This window comes from Lonchura striata, chromosome Z (assembly GCF_050655825.1).
Source record: "Lonchura striata isolate lonStrDom1 chromosome Z, ASM5065582v1, whole genome shotgun sequence".
NCBI classification, from domain to species: Eukaryota; Metazoa; Chordata; class Aves; order Passeriformes; family Estrildidae; genus Lonchura; species Lonchura striata.
This window is the reverse complement of record NC_140740.1, coordinates 512,373-534,329: the sequence shown is the minus strand read 5'-3', so window position 1 is coordinate 534,329 and position 21,957 is coordinate 512,373. Positions and strand designations below refer to the sequence as shown.

At 61.5% G+C, this 21,957-nt stretch overlaps 4 protein-coding genes across 5 annotated transcripts in view; 3 read left to right on the top strand and 1 right to left on the bottom strand.

Moving 5' to 3' along the window:
- The first annotated feature begins 1,204 nt into the window (after nucleotides 1-1,204).
- On the top strand, nucleotides 1,205-3,953 carry EXOSC5 (exosome component 5). The gene is made up of 6 exons (XM_021551842.4): nucleotides 1,205-1,345; nucleotides 2,044-2,157; nucleotides 3,215-3,336; nucleotides 3,415-3,555; nucleotides 3,620-3,709; nucleotides 3,790-3,953. Exons 1-6 carry the CDS (start codon nucleotides 1,231-1,233, stop codon nucleotides 3,880-3,882), a joined length of 675 nt encoding a protein of 224 aa, XP_021407517.3. The 5' UTR covers nucleotides 1,205-1,230; the 3' UTR covers nucleotides 3,883-3,953.
- Nucleotides 3,954-4,650: 697 nt separating this feature from the next.
- EMC4 (ER membrane protein complex subunit 4) lies at nucleotides 4,651-10,130 on the top strand. 2 transcript variants are annotated; one of them, XM_085566405.1, is made up of 5 exons: nucleotides 4,651-4,745; nucleotides 4,826-4,925; nucleotides 5,531-5,684; nucleotides 6,065-6,225; nucleotides 9,712-10,130. In XM_085566405.1, exons 1-5 carry the CDS (start codon nucleotides 4,669-4,671, stop codon nucleotides 10,096-10,098), a joined length of 879 nt encoding a protein of 292 aa, XP_085422531.1. In that variant the 5' UTR covers nucleotides 4,651-4,668; the 3' UTR covers nucleotides 10,099-10,130. The 2 variants fall into 2 exon arrangements, with proteins under 2 accessions (XP_085422531.1, XP_021407504.1); XM_021551829.3 differs by lacking the exon at nucleotides 9,712-10,130 and adding an exon at nucleotides 6,661-6,739.
- On the bottom strand, nucleotides 10,111-11,999 carry TOMM5 (translocase of outer mitochondrial membrane 5). The gene is made up of 2 exons (XM_021551849.4): nucleotides 11,147-11,999; nucleotides 10,111-10,413 (listed from the first exon to the last, which is right to left on the bottom strand). The coding sequence occupies exons 1-2, from the start codon at nucleotides 11,265-11,267 to the stop codon at nucleotides 10,379-10,381; spliced, it is 156 nt and encodes a 51-aa protein (XP_021407524.1). The 5' UTR covers nucleotides 11,268-11,999; the 3' UTR covers nucleotides 10,111-10,378.
- A 232-nt stretch (nucleotides 12,000-12,231) lies between these two features.
- The window catches only part of FRMPD1 (FERM and PDZ domain containing 1), a 37,044-nt gene continuing 27,318 nt past the window's right edge, over nucleotides 12,232-21,957 (top strand). Inside the window, 1 exon segment of the mRNA XM_085566407.1 lies at nucleotides 12,232-18,124. The gene's annotated coding sequence lies outside the window, so the exon portion shown is untranslated.

The window sequence follows — 21,957 nt, the reverse complement described above, 5'->3', positions numbered from 1 at the left end:
AGTTTTTTCACACATGTTCATGTAAATAACGATTGCTTTGCATTCTTCTTTGTGGGAGGAGAGAATTGATGGACTGTTAGTTTGACCAGTGTGGTTGGAGAGGTGGCAGTTTCACCCTCCAATCCACTGTCACTTTTGGAATTATATTATTTATATTACATTGCAAGGTCAGAAATAAAACTGTCTGTTTTTCTCTCTTGAACTCACCAAACTTCTGCGTACACCTTTTGTGTCCAATAACAACATCTGGAAACTTTCAAAAGAACTGTAAAAGAAAAGTTAACACTTTTAAAAATCAGAGTAGCAACAGAATTCAGCGCTCAGCTGGAGCTGTGAGCTGCAGCATGCAGGGGAAGGTCAGGTTGGACATCAGGAAAAAATTCTCCACTGAAAGAGGGGCTGGGCACTGGAATGGGCTGCCCAGGGAGGTGTGGAGTTACCGTCCCTTCAGGAGTTTATAAAAGCCTGGGTGTGATGAGGAGGTGTCAGGGCATAGCTGGGACTTGATGATCTCAGAGGTCTTTTCCAGCCTGGCTCATGCTGTGATTTAGGAGCTTTCTGGGTGCGATCAGAGGGCTGAAGCTGCTGTGGGTTCCTCTGGGGAGCCCCACGGCTCCCGCTGCAGCCACCCAGCCTGTGTCCATGTGGGGCTGTGGCCGGGCTGGGCTCGGGGTGCCCCTCCCCGGGGACCCCGGCCAGGGGCAGGGACCAGACACGGACAGGGATGCGGGTGCTGACAGCAGCACGGACACAGCAGTTAAACACAAGAGGCAGGACTTTCCTTCTTCCCCTGGTGTCGTTGTGAAAAACGCCAATTACTTGGTTTTTAAAAGTTTTAAACGTTTAATAATAATAAAATGGTTATAAAAATAGTAATGCAATTAGAGTAATACGATTCAGAGTTAGGAAAATTGCAAGACAATAAAACGCAAAGAATTACGGACGTCTGGATGCTCTCAGACACTCAGTCATGAAAAGCATCCCTTGTGAACAAAGGAATAACCTTAAAAACAACAGTCTGTTGCATATTCATCTATCTCATACGCGATGCATGATAGAGTCCCCCTGTCCCATCTGCCCCAACGCCTGGCGCTGATTGGCTATCGCGCTGCCCGGCGCTCATTGGCTATCGCGCTGCCCGGCGCTCATTGGATGTCGCGACGCCCGTCTGTGATTGGCCGCCGCTTGGCCCGGAAGCGGAAGTGGCGGCGGAGCGGGGATCCGGCGGCGATGGCGGCGGAGGTGGTGGAGACGGAGGCGGTGGACGGGCCGTGCCGGCTGCGGCGCTTCTCCTGCGAGCTGGGGCTGCTCTCGCGGCCCGACGGCTCGGCCGCCTTCCTGCAGGGTCTGTGGGGCTGCGCTGCCCGGGGCTGCTCGTCCCGTCCCATCCATCCCATCCCACCCCATCCCATCCCCACCCCATCCCATCTCCATCCCATCCCACCCCATCCCATCCCATCCCATCCCATCCCATCCCATCCCACCCCATCCCATCCCATCCCACCCCATCCCATCCCATCCCACCCCATCCCATCCCATCCCATCCCATCCCATCCCATCCCATCCCGCTCATCCCATCCCATTCCCATCCCATCCCATCCCATCCCATCCCAATCAATCCCATCCCACGCCATCCTGATGACCCCAGCCCCATTCCCATCCCATTCCCATCCCACCCCATCCCATTCCCATCCCACCCCATCCTATCCCATCCCCATCCCACCCCATCCATCCCATCCCCACCCCATTCCCATCCCCATCCCCATCCATCCATCCCCTCCCGTCCCGCAGACTCTGCGGGGCTCACTCGCCGGCTCTGCCCTTCGTTCGTTCCTGTGGTTCATTTTCCCAGCCTTCCCCCCGAGTCTCTCCTTCCTAGTCATTCCCGGCTCGGCTTCCCGGGGCTCCTCGCTCCTCCCCAGCCCTTCCCGCAGGCTCTGTGGTGCTGTGGTCGCAGGGCTCCCCTTCTCCCCTGGCCGGCTCCCCTCCTGCCATTCCCGGTGCCCTCCCGTCCTCACCGAGCGCGCTGCCCTGTGTGCCCAGGGGACACCTCGGTGCTGGCCGGGCTGTACGGCCCCGCGGAGGCCAAGATCAGCAAGGAGCTGCCGGACCGGGCGGCGCTGGACGTGCTGCTGCGCCCCAAGGTGGGGCTGCCAGGTGGGACTGCCTCCCGCCTGCCCCGGAGCAGGCTCTTCCCCCAGAGTCGCCGTGTTGGGTTTATTTACAGCACTGTAAATCAGTTTTGCTGGGTGGCAAATCCACAAACCCCTGTGTTATTGCCACATTTTAGCAAGCAAAGGCACTGCTGCTCGTTTGCTCCCCAGCTGTGTGGTTAATTAATGCTCTCCCTGCTGCTGGGTGACGAGTCCCGGCTGCTGTCACTAATTAGTGCCGCGCTGGCTCTGGCTCTGCTCTGCCTCTGGGCCTGACCCCACTGCCAGCCCTGTTCCCGCTCTGAAAAACACCAATCACTCGGTTTTTAAAAATTTTAAAAGTTTAATAATAATAAAATGGTTATAAAAATAGTAATACAATTACAGTAATAAAATTCAGAGTTAGGACAATTGGAAGACAATAAAAAGCAAAGAATTACGGACGTCTGGATGCTCTCGGACACTAAGTTATGAAAAGTATACTTTGTGGACAAAGGAGTAACCTTAAAAACAGCAGCCTGTTGCATATTCATATATCCTTCTTGGTTATGCATACATTCTATTTAAAACAAGAACTCTTTCTGTTGTATGTCAGCTGTTTCCTTTAATCCCCATGGCATCTTCCAGTCTGAGCAAGACCTGAAGAAATTAGCTTCTTTTGATAAGCAAACAGTTAAAAAACCCCTTTACCTAGCAGTTTCTATTTTAATACTATGCTGGAACCTGAAACTATATTTAACACAGTACTTAAGAGCATTAATACAGCATAACTTTCTACCATGACACATACAATATCCACTGTAACGTTTGTAAAACCAATCATAAAAGGTGCATTTTTCACACGGCCGGAGCCCGCTCAGCACGGCCGGCACTGTCCGCAGGAGTTCCTCCTTCCCCAGGCTCGTCCCTGCAGCCCTGCCGTGTCCTGCAGGAGCTCCCCGTGCGGGGCTCTGCACTCCCCGGGCACCCAGCAGCCCGCTGGGCTCTGGGCCTGGGTTTCCTTTCTGAGGTTCCCGGGGCAGGGGCTGTGGCTGAGCTGACACCCTCTGCCCGCGGCGCAGGTGTGCTGGAGCGCAGCCGGGAGCAGCTGCTGCAGCAGACGTGCGAGGCCGTGGTGCTGGGTGTGCTGCACCCGCGCACCGCCATCTCCCTGGTGCTGCAGGTGCTCAGCGACGCCGGCTCGGTATCCTTTGCTGCGTGGGAGGCGCCGGGGGGCCGGGGGAGCGGGGCTCTTGGTGCTGTGGCTCCTTGACACGCGCAGCTGCTCTCCTGCTGCCTGAACGCCGCCTGCATGGCGCTGCTGGATGCGGGCCTGCCCCTCTCTGCTCTCTTCTGCGGCGTCACCTGCGCTCTGCAGCCCGACGGCGCCATCCTGCTGGACCCCACAGCCCGGCAGGAGCAGGTGAGCCCGGGGGGAGCCCTGCTCCAGGGTGCCCACCCAGCCCCGCTGACCCCTGTCCCCGCAGGAGGCACGCGCCATCCTCACCTTCGCCATCGCCAGCACCGACAGGAAGGTGCTGATGGTCACCACCAAGGGCAGCTGCTCCGTGCAGGAGGTGAGGGACTCCCCGCGCGGGTTTCGGGGTGCAGGATCCCTCACAGGGGGCCCCTCACTCCCGGCCCTTCGCCCCTGCAGATGCAGCAGTGCCTGGCCGTGGCCCAGCGCGCCGCCGACACCATCTTCCAGTTCTACCGCGACTCTGTGCGCCGCCGCTACTCCAAGTCCTGAGCCGGGGACGGCCCGCGGGCAGCTGGACTGGCCTGGGCCCCCGGCCCTCAGTAAAGGACTGTTCTCCCTCCGCTCTGCCTCCTGAGTCCGTCTGTGCCCACAGCGTCTCCTGAGAGCGGCACGCACGGGGACCGGGCTGGGGATACGTGTCCCAGCACCTGGGGGATCCTGAGACCCCAGGGTGGGGACACACGGACACGGCGTCGGCACAGGCCTGGCGGGACACACAGCATGGCTGTGGGAGTGTCACACCTGTGGTCACACCTGTGCCGGCACACCCAGCATGGCACCCGTGGGAGTGTCACACCTGTGCTGGCACACCCAGCATGGCACCCATGGGAGTGTCACACCTGTGCTGGCACACCCAGCATGGCGGCTGTGGGAGTGTCACACCTGTGCTGGCACACCCAGCATGGCGGCTGTGGGAGTGTCACACCTGTGCTGGCACACCCAGCATGGCACCCATGGGAGTGTCACACCTGTGCTGGCACACCCAGCATGGCACCCGTGGGAGTTGAATTGGGGGAAGATGTGGAGTCAAAGAGGAGGATCGGTGTGGGATGTAGGGATAGGGGGGCAATAGTAGGGGGCAGTGGGTCCCCGTGTGTGCCCCTTTGGGTCCCTGTGTGGGTGTCCGTGGGTCCCTGAGGGTCCCCGTGGGTCCCCCGGGCGTCCGTGAGGGGCGGTCCCGTCACGTGCCGCCTCACGTGCCCGCCCCGCCTGCCCGCGCGCGTGCGCCCCCACGTGCCCGCCCCACGTGCCCGCCCCACGTGACGCGGCGCGGACATGGCGGCGGCGGCGGCGGCGCTGCGGGGCCGGCGCTTCAAGTGGTCGCTGGATCTGGGGGCGGCTCCGGGGGCTCGGTGAGGGCTCGGGGGGCTCGGGGGGGCTCGGTGAGGGCCGGGACACCGAGCGCCCCGCTGAGCCGCCCCGCTGTCCGCAGGCCCCGCGGAGCCGCCGAGGGCCGCGGCCCGCTCGGGTTCGCGGAGCGGCAGCTGGGGGAGGGCGGCGTGCACGAGAGCGACAAGATCCTCATGGAGAAGGTGCGGGGCAGCGGCTCCGGGTGCGCCGGGTGCCCGCACGGCCCGGGCCGCGTGCGGGAGCGGGCCGTGCCCGCCGCGGGGCTCGCTGGCCCGGGGCAGCGCTGGCCCGGCTCCCCGCAGATCCCGGTCCCCACAGATCCCGGTCCCCGTGTGCTCCCTGTCCCAGCTCCGCGCCCGCACAGCCGCCGGTCCCTGCCTCAGGCCACCCCTGGGTCCCCATACCCCCACTCCCCGTGGGGGTGCTGCTGCCCCGCGTCCCTGCCCTGCCCCGGCCCTGCGGGTCCCCCCAGCCCCGGGCACGCCTGACGGGTGGTCCCTGCCCTGGGACCCCCAGTGCCGGGTCCACATACCCACCTTGGGAGCCCTCCACTGCCGGGTTCCCATACCTGCCCTGGGACCCCTGAATGTCGGGTCCCCATACTCACCCCGGGACCCCCAAATGCTGAGTTCCCATGCCCACCCCAGGATCCCCAAATGCTGAGTCCCTATACCTGCCCTGGATCCCCATGCTTGTCCAGTGGTCCCCCAAATGCCAGGTCCCATGCCCCCCCTGGGTCCCCGTGCCCCCCTGGGTCCCCACGCCCGCCGTGTCCCTGTCGTTGCAGCGCTGCTGGGACGTGGCTCTGGCGCCGCTGAAGCAGATCCCCATGAACCTGTTCATCATGTACATGGCCGGCAACACCATCTCCATCTTCCCGGCCATGATGGTCTGCATGATGGGCTGGCGCCCGCTGCAGGCCCTCATGTCCCTGTCTGCCAGTGAGTGCAGCCCCGTTTGGGGACAGCCCCACAGCCCCCTGGGTGTCCCCACAGCCCCTGGGTGTCCCCACATCCTCTTGGGTTTCCTGCAATTCTCTGGGTGTCCCCACACTCTCCTGGGTGTCCCACAGCCCCCTGGGTGTCCCCACATCCTCTGGGGTTTCCTGCAATTCCCTGGGTGTCCCCACAACCCCCTGGGTGTCTCACAGCCCCTGGGTGTCCCTAGCCCCATGGATGGCCAGATGTGTCCCACAGTCACCTCCACAGCCCTCGCCCTGCCCAGCAGTCCCCCCATGGTGCTGCCCACTGCTGTGACCCCTGTGGCAGCTCGGTGGCCTGGGGGTCACTGACAGGCACCCGGTGGCCTCTGTCCCCCCCAGCTCTGAAGGCCCTGGAGAGCTCCAGCCGGCGGGCCCTGCAGGGCCTCGTGTTCCTGGTGGGCAATGGGCTGGGGCTGGCACTAGCCCTCTACAAGTGCCAGGCCATGGGGCTGCTGCCCACCCGCCCCTCCGACTGGCTGGCCTTCGTCACCCCCCCGCAGGTGAGCCCGGGGTGCTGGGGTCACCCTGCAGGGTCAGGGGTCACCTGGCAGGGTCAGGGGTCATGGGGTCACCCTGCATTGCCTGGGGTCACCCAGCAAAGTTGGGGGTCCTGGGGTCACCCTGCAGGATCAGGGGTCACCCAGCAGGGTCAGGAGTCATGCAGTCACCCTGCATTGCCTGGGGTCACCCCACAGGGTCAGGGGTCGAGGGGTCACCCTGCATTGCCTGGGGTCACCCAGCAAATTTGGGGGTCCTGGGGTCACCCTGCAGAGTCAGGGGTCATGCGGTCACCCTGCATTGCCTGGGGTCACCCTGCAGGGTCAGGGGTCCTGGGGTCACCCCACAGAGTCAGGGGTCACCCGGCAGGGTCAGGGGTTGTGGGTTAGATACCCAGGGCCCCCACTCACCCCTTCCTCTCTCCCCTCTCTTGGCAGCGCATGGAGTTCACTGGGGGGGGCCTGATCTTGTGACCCCCTGCGCCCCCCACCAATAAAGGCCATGGCAGGATGGTGACACCGTTTCTGGGGGAATTCTGAGGGTTTGGGGACTGGCAGCACTGGGTTGGGCTGAGCTAAAAGATGTTTATTGGGCTGGACTGGGAGCACTGGGAGCACACTGAAATCTGTACTGGGAGTGCTGGGAGTGCCCTGGCAACCTCAGGACCTGCACTGGGAGCACTGGGAGCTTTGGGGCCTGTGCTGGGGTCTGCACTGGAGCTACTCTCAGAGCCACAGGACCCATACTGGGAACACTGGGAATTCACTTCTGGCCGGCATGAGGAGAGCTGCAGCCTGAGGCTGGCTCCATACTGGAAGCACTGGCTTTGTACTGGGAACACTGGGGATCATATCAGGATCTTGATTTGACTGTAGATGATGCTGGTGTTGTACTGGGAGCACTGGGCCATACTGGGATCCTGCCTGAAGAGCTGTGGCTCGCTAGCATTGTACTGGGAGTGCTGGTGGTATGTTGGGAGCACTGGGCACATACTGGGACTGTGCCAGCAGACCTGTGGTGGAGGCCAGTGTTGTACTGGGAGCAGTGGGCCCACACTGGGATGGTGCTCGGCGTGCCTACCCTGCTGGTTTTTGCAGCATTTCACCATTTTACTTTGGTAATTTCCCAATTTTGACTGTTTTTCTCACCTCTTCTTGCCCATTTGTGCCCCTTTTTTGTCCTTTTCCCTTGTTCTTTCATACTTTTTTTTTCCACTTTTGCAGTAATTTCTCCCACTGTTGCTCCCAGTAGAGCCAAACCTCTCCTTTCCAGTATGGACCAGGGCTTCCCAGTATAGCCTTGTGCCCTCTGCAGGACTTTGAGTGTGATCCAGGACTCCAGGATGATGTTATCATGGCCCAGAGCCCGATTCCAGTATATCCCACCAGCTCCCAGTGCCTTTCCAGACCAGCCCAGTGTTCCCAGTGGCACCACAGATGCACTGGGGGCAGGGATGGGGCAGGGCCTCCTTCTGTGGAGTCAGTGGGGACATGAGGATGTCACCTGTGCCTCAGCTGGCTGGGCTGTGGCGTGTCCCAGGGTGTCACCGGGCACAGTGACCCCAGGCACAGCATCTCCCGATGGCCACACATCCCACAGATGGATCCAGGCTGGAAAACCCCTCCCAGCCCGTCCAGCCCAGCCTGTGCCTGCTCCCCACCTTGTCCCCAGCCCAGAGCTCCAAGTGCACCTCCGGAATTGCTGGGACACCTCCAGGGATGGGCACTCCAACCTTCCCTGGGCACCTCCAGGCTGAACTCCCTTTTCATAGGGAAATTCCTGCTGGTTCCACCCTGAGCTGCCCTGGGGCTGTTCCCTCTGCTCCTGTCCCTGTTCCTGGAGCAGAGCCCGAGGAGCAGCAGCCGCTCCTCATTCAGCTGGGCATGAGGGGCTGTGGGCTCTGAAATCCTGAGCATGCTGAGCACAGGAAGGGCTCCTGTTCCCAGCTGTGCTCACGTGTGGGCTCACAGCTTCTCCAGAGCACACAAACACACGGTGAACACATCCCTGACAGCTTCTCCTGGAGCACACGTGTGGTGATAACCTTGTCCCAGCACACACACACACACACAGTGACCCCTTCCCTGACATGTGTTCCCTCCCCAGCACACACATCCCCATGTCCCGGGGTGTCTGGGGGTCCCTGAGTGCTGGGGACCCCACAGCTGTGTGTGACCACAGGGTGACCTGAGGAGAAGGGCTGGCACAGCTGGCCTGGCTCGCTCATTTGTGGGGCTGGGAGTGGGTGCAGTGTACTTTCTTTTTCCCTTCTTGGTTAATGTTTATTGTACTTTTGGATGTGCACTTCCATAGCCTAACGATTCTGCTAAATGATCATTGTATTAACAGACCAGGTGCAATCAATTCTTCATCAGGCAGCATTGTCAGGAGCTGTGCAGAGCCACAGGGTCCCCCTGAGCCTCCTTTTTTCCAGGCTGAGCCCCTTCCCAGCTCCCTCAGCCCCTCCTGAGCTCCATTCCCTTCCCAGCTCCGTTCCCCTACTGGGGCTCCAGCCCCTTCCCCGCTCCCTCATCCCCTCCTGGGCTCCACTCCCTTCCCAGCTCCCTCATCCCCTCCTGGGCTCCATTCCCTTCCCAGCTCCTTTTCCTGGCCACGTTTCAGCCCCTCAGGCCCTGCCTGAGCTGAGGGGTTGGAGCTGGGCACAGCCCTGGAGATGGAGGCTCAGCAGTGCCAGCACAGGGCACAGCCACTGCCCCGTGCCTGGGGCAGCCCAGGGGCCCTGAGCCCCCCGGCCACCTGGAATTCTGTCCAGGAGCCGCTGCTCTGAGCTCTGCTGGCAGTGTTCCCTGTCCTTCCAGCCGTGTCTCCAGGGGCTGCTGCACACCAATGCCAGTGGGAGGGTCTCTTTCCTCTGTCTCTGCCCTGTCCCTGAGGTTTTGGCAAGGCCACGCTGCTCCCGCTGGAGCTCAGACAGCTCTGCTCACCCCAGCAGGGCAGTCACGGCGGGTGCGGCACCCCTGGGAACGACAGCCGGCCTGGGAAGGGACCCCGTTAGCAGAACCAGGGGCCTGTGAGGCAAGGAGACACAGATGTGGGTGACAAGTGGGAAGAGAGTTGCCTGGCTAGTGCTGGATAATCACAGAGCTTCCCCGCTGGCAGGTGTGCACAGAAGTGGGATGGCTGGATCATTTTGGGAACGCCACAGAAACAGCTGCTCTGAGGGGCACGAGTGCCTGGGGATCCCATGTGGATCTCACAGGGGTCTGGGCTTGTGCTGGGCCCGGGGCCAGCTGTGTGCTGTTTTACATCCTTCCCCCACGTCAGCGTGTAACACACCACGTCCACCACACCCAGAGCCTGAGCCCTGGCCCTGCTGTCGGGACTGTCCCCAGCACAGGACCTGGCGGGGACACCCCTGGGCCAGGGCAGAAGGAAAATGCCTTCTGAGACAGGAGGGGAAAAGCCTCTTCCTCCCTGCAGCCACCACGTCACCTGAGCTCAGGAACGCTCTGGATTTCATTTCCCAGGGGAATGCAGATGGGCGATTTCCCTGGATGCAGCAGGCACCCGAGGCCCCAGGCAGGGCGTCTCCAAGGGATGTGGCTCTGCTCCCAACAAAACACCCAGTTCCCAAACCTGAGCTGCACTTCCAGGACCCCTGCCCGGGGGATGAGCCCCCATCCCGGGGGCCAAGGACAGGTCCTGGCGGGTCCCGGGCCAGCAGAGCTGGCACAGCCGGCTGGGGGCAGCGCCCTGCCCTGCCCTGCCCGGTGGCTCCTGCCCTCCCAGCCGTGCCCACCGCGTGTCTGCACATCCCACCTGCCTGCCGCCCCTCCAGGAGGCTCGGAGAGCCACAGCAGCAGCCAGAGAGCAATCCCAGCCAGCCCCATCCCACCCATGACTGTCACAAATAAACAGCGAGCAGGCACAGCTGCTCTCCCGTTTATTTCCGTTGTTATATTTCCATTTATTTCCCGCTTATTTCACGCTGCAGGTGAGCTGGATGAAGGGCAGACCGGCGCACGCGGGCGGGCCGGCGAGCCGCAGCGTGTGCGGGATGGACTGGGCTCTGTTCACGCAGCACGGAATGCTCTGCCCCACGGCCGCGGGGGCCGTGCCGTGCCGTGCCGAGCCGTGCCGGGCGGCCAGCCCCGCGGGACAGCAGCTGCCACTCATCCCGCCGGGCCCGAGGGGTCATATACTGTCCAGCTTCTTCAAGATGAAGGGAGCTGCGGGAGGAAACAGCGCGGAGTCGAGCCCGGGCCGCGGCCGGACTGCTGCGGGTTGGGCAGCGCCCCGGACCGGCACGGCGCCGGGGCACGGCGGGGCCGGGGCATCCCCGGGGCCGGGACATCCCCGGGGCCGGGGCACGGCGGGGCCGGGACACGGCGGGGCCGGGGCATCCCCGGGGCCGGGGCATCCCCGGGGCCGGGACACGGCGGGGCCGGGGCATCCCCGGGGCCGGGGCACGGCGGGACCGGGACATCCCCGGGGCCGGGACATCCCCGGGGCCGGGGCAACCCCGGGGCCGGGGCACGGCGGGGCCGGGGCACGGCGGGACCGGGACATCCCCGGGGCCGGGACATCCCCGGGGCCGGGACATCCCCGGGGCCGGGGCAACCCCGGGGCCGGGGCACGGCGGGGCCGGGGCACGGCGGGACCGGGGCATCCCCGGGGCCGGGACACGGCGGGACCGGGACATCCCCGCGGCCGGGGCATCCCCGGGACCGGGACATCCCCGGGGCCGGGACACGGCGGGGCCGGGGCATCCCCGGGACCGGGGCATCCCCGGGGCCGGGACACGGCGGGACCGGGACATCCCCGGGGCCGGGACAACCCCGGGGCCGGGGCACGGCGGGGCCGGGGCACGGCGGGACCGGGGCATCCCCGGGGCCGGGACATCCCCGGGGCCGGGACATCCCCGTACCGGGCCCGGCACGGCCCGGGAGCCGGGTCACTCACTGATCCGCAGCAGGGCCACGTAGATGAGGAAGTTGCGCACGGAGGCGAGCACGTCGCGGCGCATCTTGCGGCGGAGCTCCTCCGGGTCCATCTTGGGCCCCAGCCCCTCGATGCGGAACATCCTGGAGCGGAGCTGGGAGCGCGGAGCCCGGAGCGCGGAGCTGGGAACGCGGAACGCGGAGCCCGGAACGCGGAGCCCGGAACGCGGAGCCCGGAGCGCGGAGCGCGGAGCGCGGAACGCGGAGCCCGGAGCGCGGAGCCCGGAACGCGGAGCGCGGAGCGCGGAACGCGGAGCTGGGAACGCGGAGCCCGGAGCCCGGAGCGCGGAACGCGGAGCCCGGAACGCGGAGCCCGGAGCCCGGAGCCCGGAGCGCGGAGCGCGGAGCGCGGAGCCCGGAACGCGGAGCCCGGAGCGCGGAGCCCGGAGCGCGGAACGCGGAACGCGGAGCGCGGAGCCCGGAACGCGGAGCCCGGAGGGCGGAGCGCGGAGCTGGGAACGCGGAGCGCGGAGCCCGGAGCGCGGAGCCCGGAGCGCGGAGCGCGGAACGCGGAGCCCGGAGCGCGGAACGCGGAGCCCGGAGCTGGGAACGCGGAGCCCGGAGCGCGGAGCCCGGAGCGCGGAACGCGGAGCGCGGAGCTGGGAACGCGGAGCCCGGAACGCGGAGCCCGGAGGGCGGAGCGCGGAGCTGGGAACGCGGAGCGCGGAGCCCGGAGCGCGGAGCCCGGAGCGCGGAGCGCGGAGCGCGGAGCCCGGAACGCGGAACGCGGAGCGCGGAGCGCGGAGCGCGGCCCGACCCCGACCCGGCCCCGGCGGCGCTGCGGCCACGCGCGGCGGCAGCACCGGAGCGGAGGCGGGAGCGAGACGGCGTCACTTCCGAGCGGGCGTGACGGGAGAGCGACACGGGACAGGGCGGAGAGAGGGACAGCGACACGGAACAGAGAGAACGAGCACAGGCAGGGACAGCCACAGGGACACGGAGCGGCACAGGGAGAGCGAACAGAGAAAGATTCCTTACAATCAGAGGGGTTTGGGCACGCTGCAAAAGGCCTCCGAGACAGCAGGATGGTGATGAGAGCTCAGCAGTAGCCATAAGATTTGTCAGCAGAAAAATTATACAAGAAGTAGAAAGGAAGGACAAATAGAGCAATGGTCTGTGTGTTAACACTGGGGTAGAATAACTCCCTAAGGTGCAGAAAAGTATCTCTGGTGAGATATTAGAAAGGTCTAAGCTTAATAATGGAGCTCTGTGCATTGTATCTTAAGGCTTACAAGCAGGTATTGTATTGGAAATAAGCGAGCATTGCTTTAACCAAAGGTATGTGTGCTTATAGAGGTTGGATAGAACTAGTGCCAGTGTGCTTTTGCTTTGTGTGACTGGTCAAAAAGCTTTTAAAGTAAGCTGTAACATTAAGTTCTTGTTCTTCTGCTGGGATGTGAGCTGCTGGCACCTTCCTATTGTCATAACCATGGAATGAGAGTGATGCTGGAAAATGAACAACTCGAGACGCGTTCCTCAGCAGTCCCGTCCCATTCTTGGTTTGTACAGTCCCCCGCCGGCGATAAGAAACAGGGCCAGGGCCAGGGCCAGGGCCAGGGCCAGGGCCAGGGCCAGGGCCAGGGCCAGGGCCAGGCACAGGGACAGGGACAGGGCCAGGGCCAGGGACAGGGCCAGGGCCAGGACCAGGGCCAGGGACAGGGACAGGGACAGGGACAGGGACAGGGACAGGGACAGCCTCAGCCCAGTCCGCCGCATGTCACGAGCCCTCCACGGGCACGGCCGGTTCTGCACCGCGGGCAGAGGGTGTCAGCTCCTCCAGACCCCCTGCCCTGGGAGCTTCGGGCGCTCCGGGCTCAGGAAAGGAGATTCAGCACCTCAGAGCCCGGCGTCCCGTGGGCTCTGCTCACCCCTTAGGTGTTGGGGTCACTTGGCAAGACCCCGAGGACAATTACTAGACAATAAAGAACAAAGAATTACAGATGTCCGCATGCTCTTGGGCACGTAAGCCCCGACAAGCATGTTTTGTGAACAAAGGAATCACCCTTAAAAACCATACACTGTAGCATATTCATGCATACTTCATGGTATATATATGACATTATGCATAGATTCTATTTAAAACAAGACACTCTCTCTGGAGTATGCCAACTCTTTCAATCCCCATGGTGTCTTCGAGTCTGAGCAAGGTCTGGAGAAATGAGCTTCTTCTGATAAGAAAATCATCAATTTGTCTTCTCTGGAAGATTTAGGGGTTCTGTGACTGTTATCTCAAAGTGAGTATCTCATTTGTTTAAAAAAAAACCCACATACATAGTTTCTATTTTAACTACAAAACTACATTTACCATACTATTAAAATGTTAATACAGCACTTCAAATCAATATAACACAATACATATGGTATTCCATTTAATATTTGTGAAAAGCCAATCATAAAATATGCATTTCTCACACCATTGCTGTGGGTAATCTTCCTGGAAATCTGTGGGATCTGGGTGGAAACCAGCCCCACGAGCCCAGGGATGCAGGCTGCAGGTGCAGTGGCCGGGCTGATGCTGGGTGGGATGCAGAAGAGAGGGCATGGCTGGGCAGAGCTGCCTGGGAAGCTGGCTGAGAAAAATGCATGTTTTATGACTGGCTTTTCGCAAATGTTACAATGAGTATTATGTGTGTAATGTTAGAAAGTTATGCTGTATTAATTCTCTTAAGTAGTGTGTTAAATACAGTTTCAGGTTCCAGCACAATGTTAAAATAGAAACTCTGCTATGTGAAAGGAAGAAGCTAATTTCCTCAGGCCTTTCTCAGACTCACTGATGCCATGGGGATTAAAAGAAATAGTTAACATACAACAGACAGAGTTCTTGTTTTAAATAAAATATATACACAACCATGAAGAATATATGAATATGCAACAGGCTTTTGGTTTTAAAGTTATTCCTTTGTTCACAAAGTATACTTATCATAACTTAGTGTCCAAGAGCATCCAGATGTCCATAATTCTTTGCTTTTTATTGTCTTGTGATTGTCCTAACTCTAAATTTTATTCATGCAATTGTATTACTATTTTTATAAGCATTTTATTATTATTAAACTTTTAAAATTTTATAAACCAAGTGATTGGCGTTTTTCACACTGGCCAAGCCCAGACACTCAGCTGAAATTCAGGCTTCTCTCCCCATTGCTCCCATGACGTTCTGGAGCTATGGTAACACGCTGCTGGTGCAGAGGGCTGGAGAGAAACAGCCCACAGAAATTAAAACTGCCCTGATAATTCCTTTTGAGACCTCAGTCGGGTTTCTAGGAGCAAGGAGCTCCCCATGGTGGCCTGATGGATAAAAGCCTCCTGTGGAGTGGCCGTCAGGCACTGTCTGGTGGTGTTTCTCCTCTCCTGCACAGTGGGGATGGCTCAGGATGGCTCATGTGGAAGGACAGCCTGCCCTGCTCCTGGAACAGGCACTGTTAGCCTGGCCCTGGCACTGTTAACTGCATCCACTGGCCAGATGTGGAGGGAATGTGCCCCTGTTGGGGCCTAAACAAGTTACCCTTTGTCCCCTTAAAAAGGACAAAAGCCCAGAAGTTTCTCTCCTCAATGTGGTTAAAAGACACCTCAAAGGACCTTGGGGACTTCATCTCAAACTTAAGGATAGCCAATTGGACAGGACACAAAAAGTCCTGCCTAAGCAATTCCCTAGGAAAGAAGAGAACAAAATAAGTTAATTGCTTTTGTGCAGTATTTTAGCAGGAGCAAGCAAGAACCTCTTGCCCTGGCTTGGTTGTTCTCTGTAAAGAGCTTTTTTATTTTGCCTTTTATTAAAACTTTCGGTTTCCAGCATTGTCATAGGAGCCACCTGAGGAGGCTGAGCTGTCAAGGGTAGGGTGTTTGTCTATGACAGACTATAGGGCCAGGCTGGAATAGATAAAACAGAGGAGCACCAGGGACCTGCACTCACCAGACTGGACCCGAGGTGTGTCAGGGATGCAGAGCAGAGGCTTTGCAGAGGGCCTGGGCAGCCTGGCAGCGGAGCACGGGGAGGCGAGGCAGGCGATGCTGGAGCTCCCGAGGACTCCATCCTGGCCGAGCCTGACAGCAGCACGGCTCTGTGCCCACCCAGAGCTGGCTCTGTGTGCCCGCCGGGGCTCCGCTCGTCCCCGGCAGCTCCGGGGGCCCCACGGCCCCAGGGCTGAGCTCCAGACCCGTCTCACCGGGGCACGGGGGCTCCTGCCAGCCCAGAGGCACCTCCTGGGACAGTGTCGGGCACAGGACAGTCCCTGCTGGGCACATGTCCTGTTTAGGGCAAATCTGGGAGAAAAACCTCTGGAAGGAACCCCCAGAAAACAAACCCCCATGGCCCCTTCCCCCCCACCTGATTCGGGGAGAATTTTCTCTGAAAGAAGCAGAAAATAACCTGTTTGTTTAACAAACAAAACCCTCCCCAGCTCCAAAGAAAGTAACAACACCAGATGACAACAAAACTCTTTCACCACTCTGAAGAGATGACAAATCCAGAAAGTCTCTCCTGGGGGTGGTCGGCCGGGTCTGGGCGCTGGGGATTGCTCTGGGCACTGGGGATGGCTGCTGCAGATCACAGAGCGCAGGCTCTGGGTGCTCCTCGGGGTTCCCAGGTGCCACTCCGGAGCAGGTTGGAGTGATATTCAGGAAAGGGAAAGGTAAAAAATTGGACTGTTCAGCTAAACTAACTATCGAGCAAAAGCAAAGGCAAAAGCAGAAGCAAGCAAACAAAGCCAAGCCAAGCCAGCCAGCACCAGCCTCTTCTAGACAATAGACCATGGGGGAGGTGAGCCGGCTGATAGCAAGACAAAACAAACCTTCACTTTCAAAGTCAGTTCTGAAAGCATAGAACAGAATACCAGACATAAACAGAACACACGACTTGGGACACAAGCACCATAACGTCACCCCAGGACAGCACAGCTCGGTCCCTGGTGCTGGCAGAGGAGAAGGAGCAGCAGGACAGGGCTGTGCCCACCTGCCCAGCCACGGGGGCTCGGCACCAGCCGTGTGTGACCCGGGAGAGCACGGGCTGGTCACGGGGAGGGGGCTCTGCACCCTCAGAGCTCAGGGTCCCAGCGGGCATCCCCTGCTGCCTGTCCCAGCCGCTGTGACACTGGCTGGGCACCCCGTATGTGTCCTGTGGATATTCTCAACTCAGTCAGAGAGAAAATGAAGGTTTCTAACCAGGCAGAAGCCTCGGAAACTGTTGAGGATGAATGTAAATAATTCTTTATCTCTCTTGTTGTTCACATCATTCATAGATAAGTTCTGCCATTGTGTATCATTCACTGCACACCAATGGTGTCAGATGTTTTTGCTTCAGGATCAAGGGAATTGTCTGGATGATGCTCTCTAGAAGAGCAATGTATTTGAAATAAATCAGAGTTTTACTTTCTTGCCTTCTGAACTGGAGTTCTTTTGTACAGTCCTGCCTCAACAGAGTCAGTCCCCAAAGCCTCTCTGTCTCTCCCCTCCTCAGGTGGGCAGGAGAGAGGAGATACAACACCAGGCTGTGGGCTGCGATAAGGTCAGGCAGGGGTTGCTCAGCAAGTACTGCCGTGGGCAAAACAGATCTTCCCTGTCACAGCCTCCCCTGGGCAAAGGCAGGAGGGTCTGTGTCCTCCCAAGGAGCTGCAAGGCTGCTGCAGACCTCAGCCCCAGCACCTGGAGTCCTTAGCTCTTCCTTCTTAACTCAACTCCTTCTTAACTGGCACCCAAAGGTGAAGAGAGGTGAACGTGGCCCTGCAGAGCTGCCCCCGGTGCTGCGGGCCCCTGCCCTGCTCTGACCCCTCAGGTGGTGAAACCAGCCCAGAGCTTCAGCAGGAAGTCAAAGTGGATGCTGTAAAGCAATGTCAAAGCCTCGAGGGAAATGTTTCAGGCTTTTCACCCATTTTCCTGTGATCCAGAGAGGGACAGAGACAAGAGGAAATGTGAGCCCACAGGAACTGCAACCTATAACCACAGCAGCTTCTGCACCAGCACAGAGGTTGAACCTGACTTCTGGTGTCCCCAGCAGTTCCATGTGCTGACCTGGATGATGAGGAGAGCCAGAATCATGTAGCAGAGCAGAGGAGGGTGGAGGCGTTCTCTGTCTGCAGCCTCACGCCATGGAACTGCAGGCAGTGCCTGGGGCTGGAGCTGGTCCTGAAGGGCCCCTGCCCCAAACCCTGAGCACAGAGGCACCCAAACACGGCCAGGGAGCCCTGGCACGAGGCATGAGGAGCTGCAGAGGGCCTGCCTGATCCTGTGAAATGTGAAATGTGAAGGGATTTCCTCCTTCACAACAGCTTAGCTGTACTTCTGCAGAGTTTTCCAGGTCCTTAATGTTTTCCAGGTCCTTAATCCCAGTCATTCCAGAGGCATAATCTGGATTGCAGGACGTGGATCTGAGTGGATCCACAGGCTCAGCTCATGAATGGGAGAGCTCCCAGCGTTTCATCCTTTGTGCACAGAGCTTGGCATGCCAGCAGCCACAGGCTGTACCTTTTCAAGTAGCCCTGAAATGTTTCCCAGGGCCGAAGGCTTTCACAGGTCAGCTGTGACAGGGTCCAGACTGTGCGTGGTGATGAATGCTGCTTGGAGACAAAGTGTTCCGTAGCTTTTTCAGTTATTGTTCCCCACGCTCCTGGAACTGTAACTCAGCTCAGCTCCACCCCACAGCCCCAAATTTCATGTTTCGTAGGTCAGCACAGACTTCAGATGTGCCCTGCTAGTGGGTACCAGTGTTCACCCCCTGGACAAACAACCAGGGCTTTATTTCTTTTTAAATGAATCATCTGCTTCCTGTGTGGATTGCTTTGAAAACTTCACCCGGAGCCACGTGGGACAGGAGATGTGATGCACGTTTCCCAGGGAAGCTGCATGAATCAGCAACTGATGCAAAGCCTTTTTCTCAGCACTGTTTACTGTTACATTAATTTCAGATGTCGGGCCTCAACCTCATTTTGTCAATTTCAGCGACCACAGGGTAGGTACTGTTTGTGAAAGGTGCCAAACTTAGTTCTCGCGTCAGCAGAAGAGAAAAATAGCCCTAATTTCTGCGGGTGAGCTGTTCTGGGAGCGGAACAGCTGCTGGCACAGGGGCAGAGAGGGCAGGCCGGGCGGCGGAGGGCTCGGTGCAGAAACGCTGCGGCGCAGCCGGAGCCACAAGCGGAGCCGGGCGCTGCGCTGGCTGCGGCGGGCCGGCTCCCCGGCGGGCACCGCGGGGCCGGGCAGCTGCCGGGGCAAAGGAAGGGCCGGGACGCGGCTCCCGAGCGCGGCGGGGCCGGGCGCGGTCCGCTGTCCGTGCCCTGGGACCGCCGTGCCCGGCAGCGGCAGCCGGGGCAGAGCGCGGCTCTGCGCGGCCGGGAGCAGGGTGGGGAACCCAAATAACCCGGCTTGCCCTCTCCCACAGCCCTGCCCGCGGAGCCCAGGGGCTCGGGGAGCACAAATCAGGGACTCGGAGCAAGGGACGGACCGTCCACTGCTGTCCCGGAGGGGCTCAGCCCCATTCCAGGGTGGCATCTGTCAGTAGACATTGACTCCACCGAGTCCTGCACACGCCTGGACAGTCAGCACGGGCACAGGACAAGCCATGGGACACGGGGAGGAGCGCCCAGGGCTGCACAGGGAGCCCAGGGAGGAACGGAATGCAGAACTGGGGCATGGATGGGTTTGTGGGGAGCAGGAGGGGAGGCTGGGGGCCGGGCAGTGGCAGGGCGGTGGGCACAGGGCAGCTCAGCGGCCGTGCCCCGCGGGGTCAGCGCTGCCTGAGCGCTGTCAGCCCTCCCGGGCGGCCCAGCCGGGCGGGACCGAGCCCCGGGGGCGGCTGCGGGACCGAGCCCCGGGACCGAGCCCCGGGACCGAGCCCCGGGACCGAGCCCCGGGGGCGGGATGCGGGACCGAGCCCCGGGGGCGGCTGCGGGACCGAGCCCCGGGACCGAGCCCCGGGGGCGGCTCCGGGACCGAGCCCTGGGGGCGGGATGCGGGACCGAGCCCCGGGGGCGGGATGCGGGACCGAGCCCCGGGGGCGGGATGCGGGACCGAGCCCCGGGGGCGGGATGCGGGACCGAGCCCTGGGACCGAGCCCCGGGGGCGGGATGCGGGACCGAGCCCCGGGGGCGGCCCCGGGGGCGGCTCCGGGACCGAGCCCCGGGGGCGGGATGCGGGACCGAGCCCCGGGACCGAGCCCCGAGGGCGGGATGCGGGACCGAGCCCCGGGGGCGGGATGCGGGACCGAGCCCCGGGACCGAGCCCCGGGGGCGGCTGCGGGACCGAGCCCCGGGACCGAGCCCCGGGGGCGGGATGCGGGACCGAGCCCCGGGGGCGGCTGCGGGACCGAGCCCCGGGACCGAGCCCCGGGGGCGGCTCCGGGACCGAGCCCTGGGGGCGGGATGCGGGACCGAGCCCCGGGGGCGGGATGCGGGACCGAGCCCCGGGCGCGGGATGCGGGACCGAGCCCCGGGGGCGGGATGCGGGACCGAGCCCCGGGGGCGGCTGCGGGACCGAGCCCCGGGACCGAGCCCCGGGGGCGGGATGCGGGACCGAGCCCCGGGGGCGGCTGCGGGACCGAGCCCCGGGACCGAGCCCCGGGGGCGGGATGCGGGACCGAGCCCCGGGGGCGGCTGCGGGACCGAGCCCCGGGACCGAGCCCCGGGGGCGGCTCCGGGACCGAGCCCTGGGGGCGGGATGCGGGACCGAGCCCCGGGGGCGGGATGCGGGACCGAGCCCCGGGGGCGGGATGCGGGACCGAGCCCCGGGGGCGGGATGCGGGACCGAGCCCCGGGGGCGGGATGCGGGACCGAGCCCTGGGACCGAGCCCCGGGGGCGGGATGCGGGACCGAGACCCGGGGGCGGGATGCGGGACCGAGCCCCGGGGGCGGCTCCGGGGCGGCTCCGGGGCGGCCCCGGGGCGGCTCCCGGGGGCGGGCCCGGCCGCTGTCATTGAGATGCCGCCCGTGCCCCGCCGCCGCGGCAGCGCTGCGCTCCCGGCCGCAGGTAACGGGGACCGCTCGGGATGGGCGAGGGGCGGGTCCGGTCCGGTCCGCGCCGTCGGTCCCGGCTGCGGGAGCTGCTGGTGCTGCCGCTGTCCCGCTCCCACCGGGGTCTCCCGTTCGGCGCCGCGGGCTCTTTCTCCGCACGTTGGGGCGATGATTTAGCGGTTTCTGTCCGATCTTGCCCCAAAGGCAAGTTTGCTTGTAGGTGCGAGGAAACCACGCACGTGCGCCCCGCTCTCCCTAACAACAAAATACGCGAACAAAAAATCCTCCCCGCAGTCCTCAGCTGCTGAATTCACAGCCGGTGACTTTGGCTTCTTAAGCAGATTGGGGAAAATACTGCGTGAGAAGTTTGGCCCGAGCCGGGGGCGCAGGCGGCAGAGCGAGCTCTCCGCGTGGATGTCAGCGGCGGAGCGCGGAGCCCGCGGGCCGCTCGGAGCTCCGGGGCAGAGCAGACAGGCTGTGCCGCTCTCTGCTGGGGTTTGTACGCTGCCCGAGGCGTTCCGGCTCGCTCCGTTTGTGTGCGCGCACATGGCTCCCCTGCCGGCTCTGCCCCACCTGCCCTGGGTGCGTCTGGTGCTCTGCATCTTCCAGGCATCGCGTGTCTTACCGACGGGCTCACAGCTCCTCGTGGCTCCTTGTTGCAGGTGTGTTTGCTCCAGTCCCGGGCAGCTTCCTGAAGTTCCTGCTTCCAGGCAGGTCTGGGTGAGGCTTAAGGTGCTAGTGGGATGTGTGAGATCAGTCTGAGTGCTCTGAAGGGGCTGTAAAATGGGAAACATTAGCTCTCCCTTAGGCATGGAGCTCTCGTTCCAGAGGAGCAGACTTGCTGGCCCAGGAGATTCAGCAGATTTAGAGATGGAAATGACAATCATGCAGGGTAGGAAGCCCTCAGTGAACCATTTCCTTCACTTTATCTCTTTCTGTCATTCTGTCCTGGCTCCCATGTGGGGCTCTCTGCAGCAAGGCAGAGAGACAGATGTTGGGAGAGCTCTTGTACAACCTGAGAAAAATCCAAGCTGGAAAAGACACTAATTCTGAACGTCTGCAGGCAGCGTGTAATTCTCCCTGCTTTGATTCCAGCTGACACTAGCTAGAGAGGCACTTGCCTCAGTTCCTCCATCTGTGAATTGACCTGGCCAGGCCAGCGAGGAACCCCTGGGGCCAGACTGGGTGGGAAGGCCAAGGCAAGGAGGGAGTGATAGCAGGGCCATGGCAAACCCCCTGCCCTGCCCTGCCCTGCCCTGCCCTGCCTGCCCGGTTCAGCACCAGGAGCAGGAGGATGGCACAGGCTTCCATGCGTGCTGCTGGGTAATTTATCCTGGGTTTTGCTCCCATAAGATTTAGTAAATTACCCGCTAAATTCTTGCTGAGCAATCTGCCGTCGAACAGGTGCTTAATGCTGCACAGTGCTCTGGGCTCTCTCTCTTTGTGGAAAGTCTGTGGAAAGCTGGGGAGCAGCTCTGGGCCCCTCTGATAAGCCTCTGCATGTGGCACAACATTCCTGAATCAATATTTCTTGAATGCAGGCATTTTCCCTCTTGTCCTGTTCTTCCTTTCTTGACATTTGCCAAAAGGCCATGCCAGAGCTGCTTCCCAGCACAATGTTGAGGTCACCTCAGCTGACAGATGTGGAGGAACGCTCTGAACTCGAGTTCTTTCCTCTCTGGAGAGCCCCAGGAAGGCCATGGGAATACTCCAGGGTGCTGAGCTCCGCAGGCACTCTGGCTGGGTGCAGACCTGCAGCAGGACACACAGATCAGTGACAGTAGCTGGAGTTCAGAACCTTTTTTGGGGGGATGGTGTGGCTCTTTTGTTGGTATTTCTC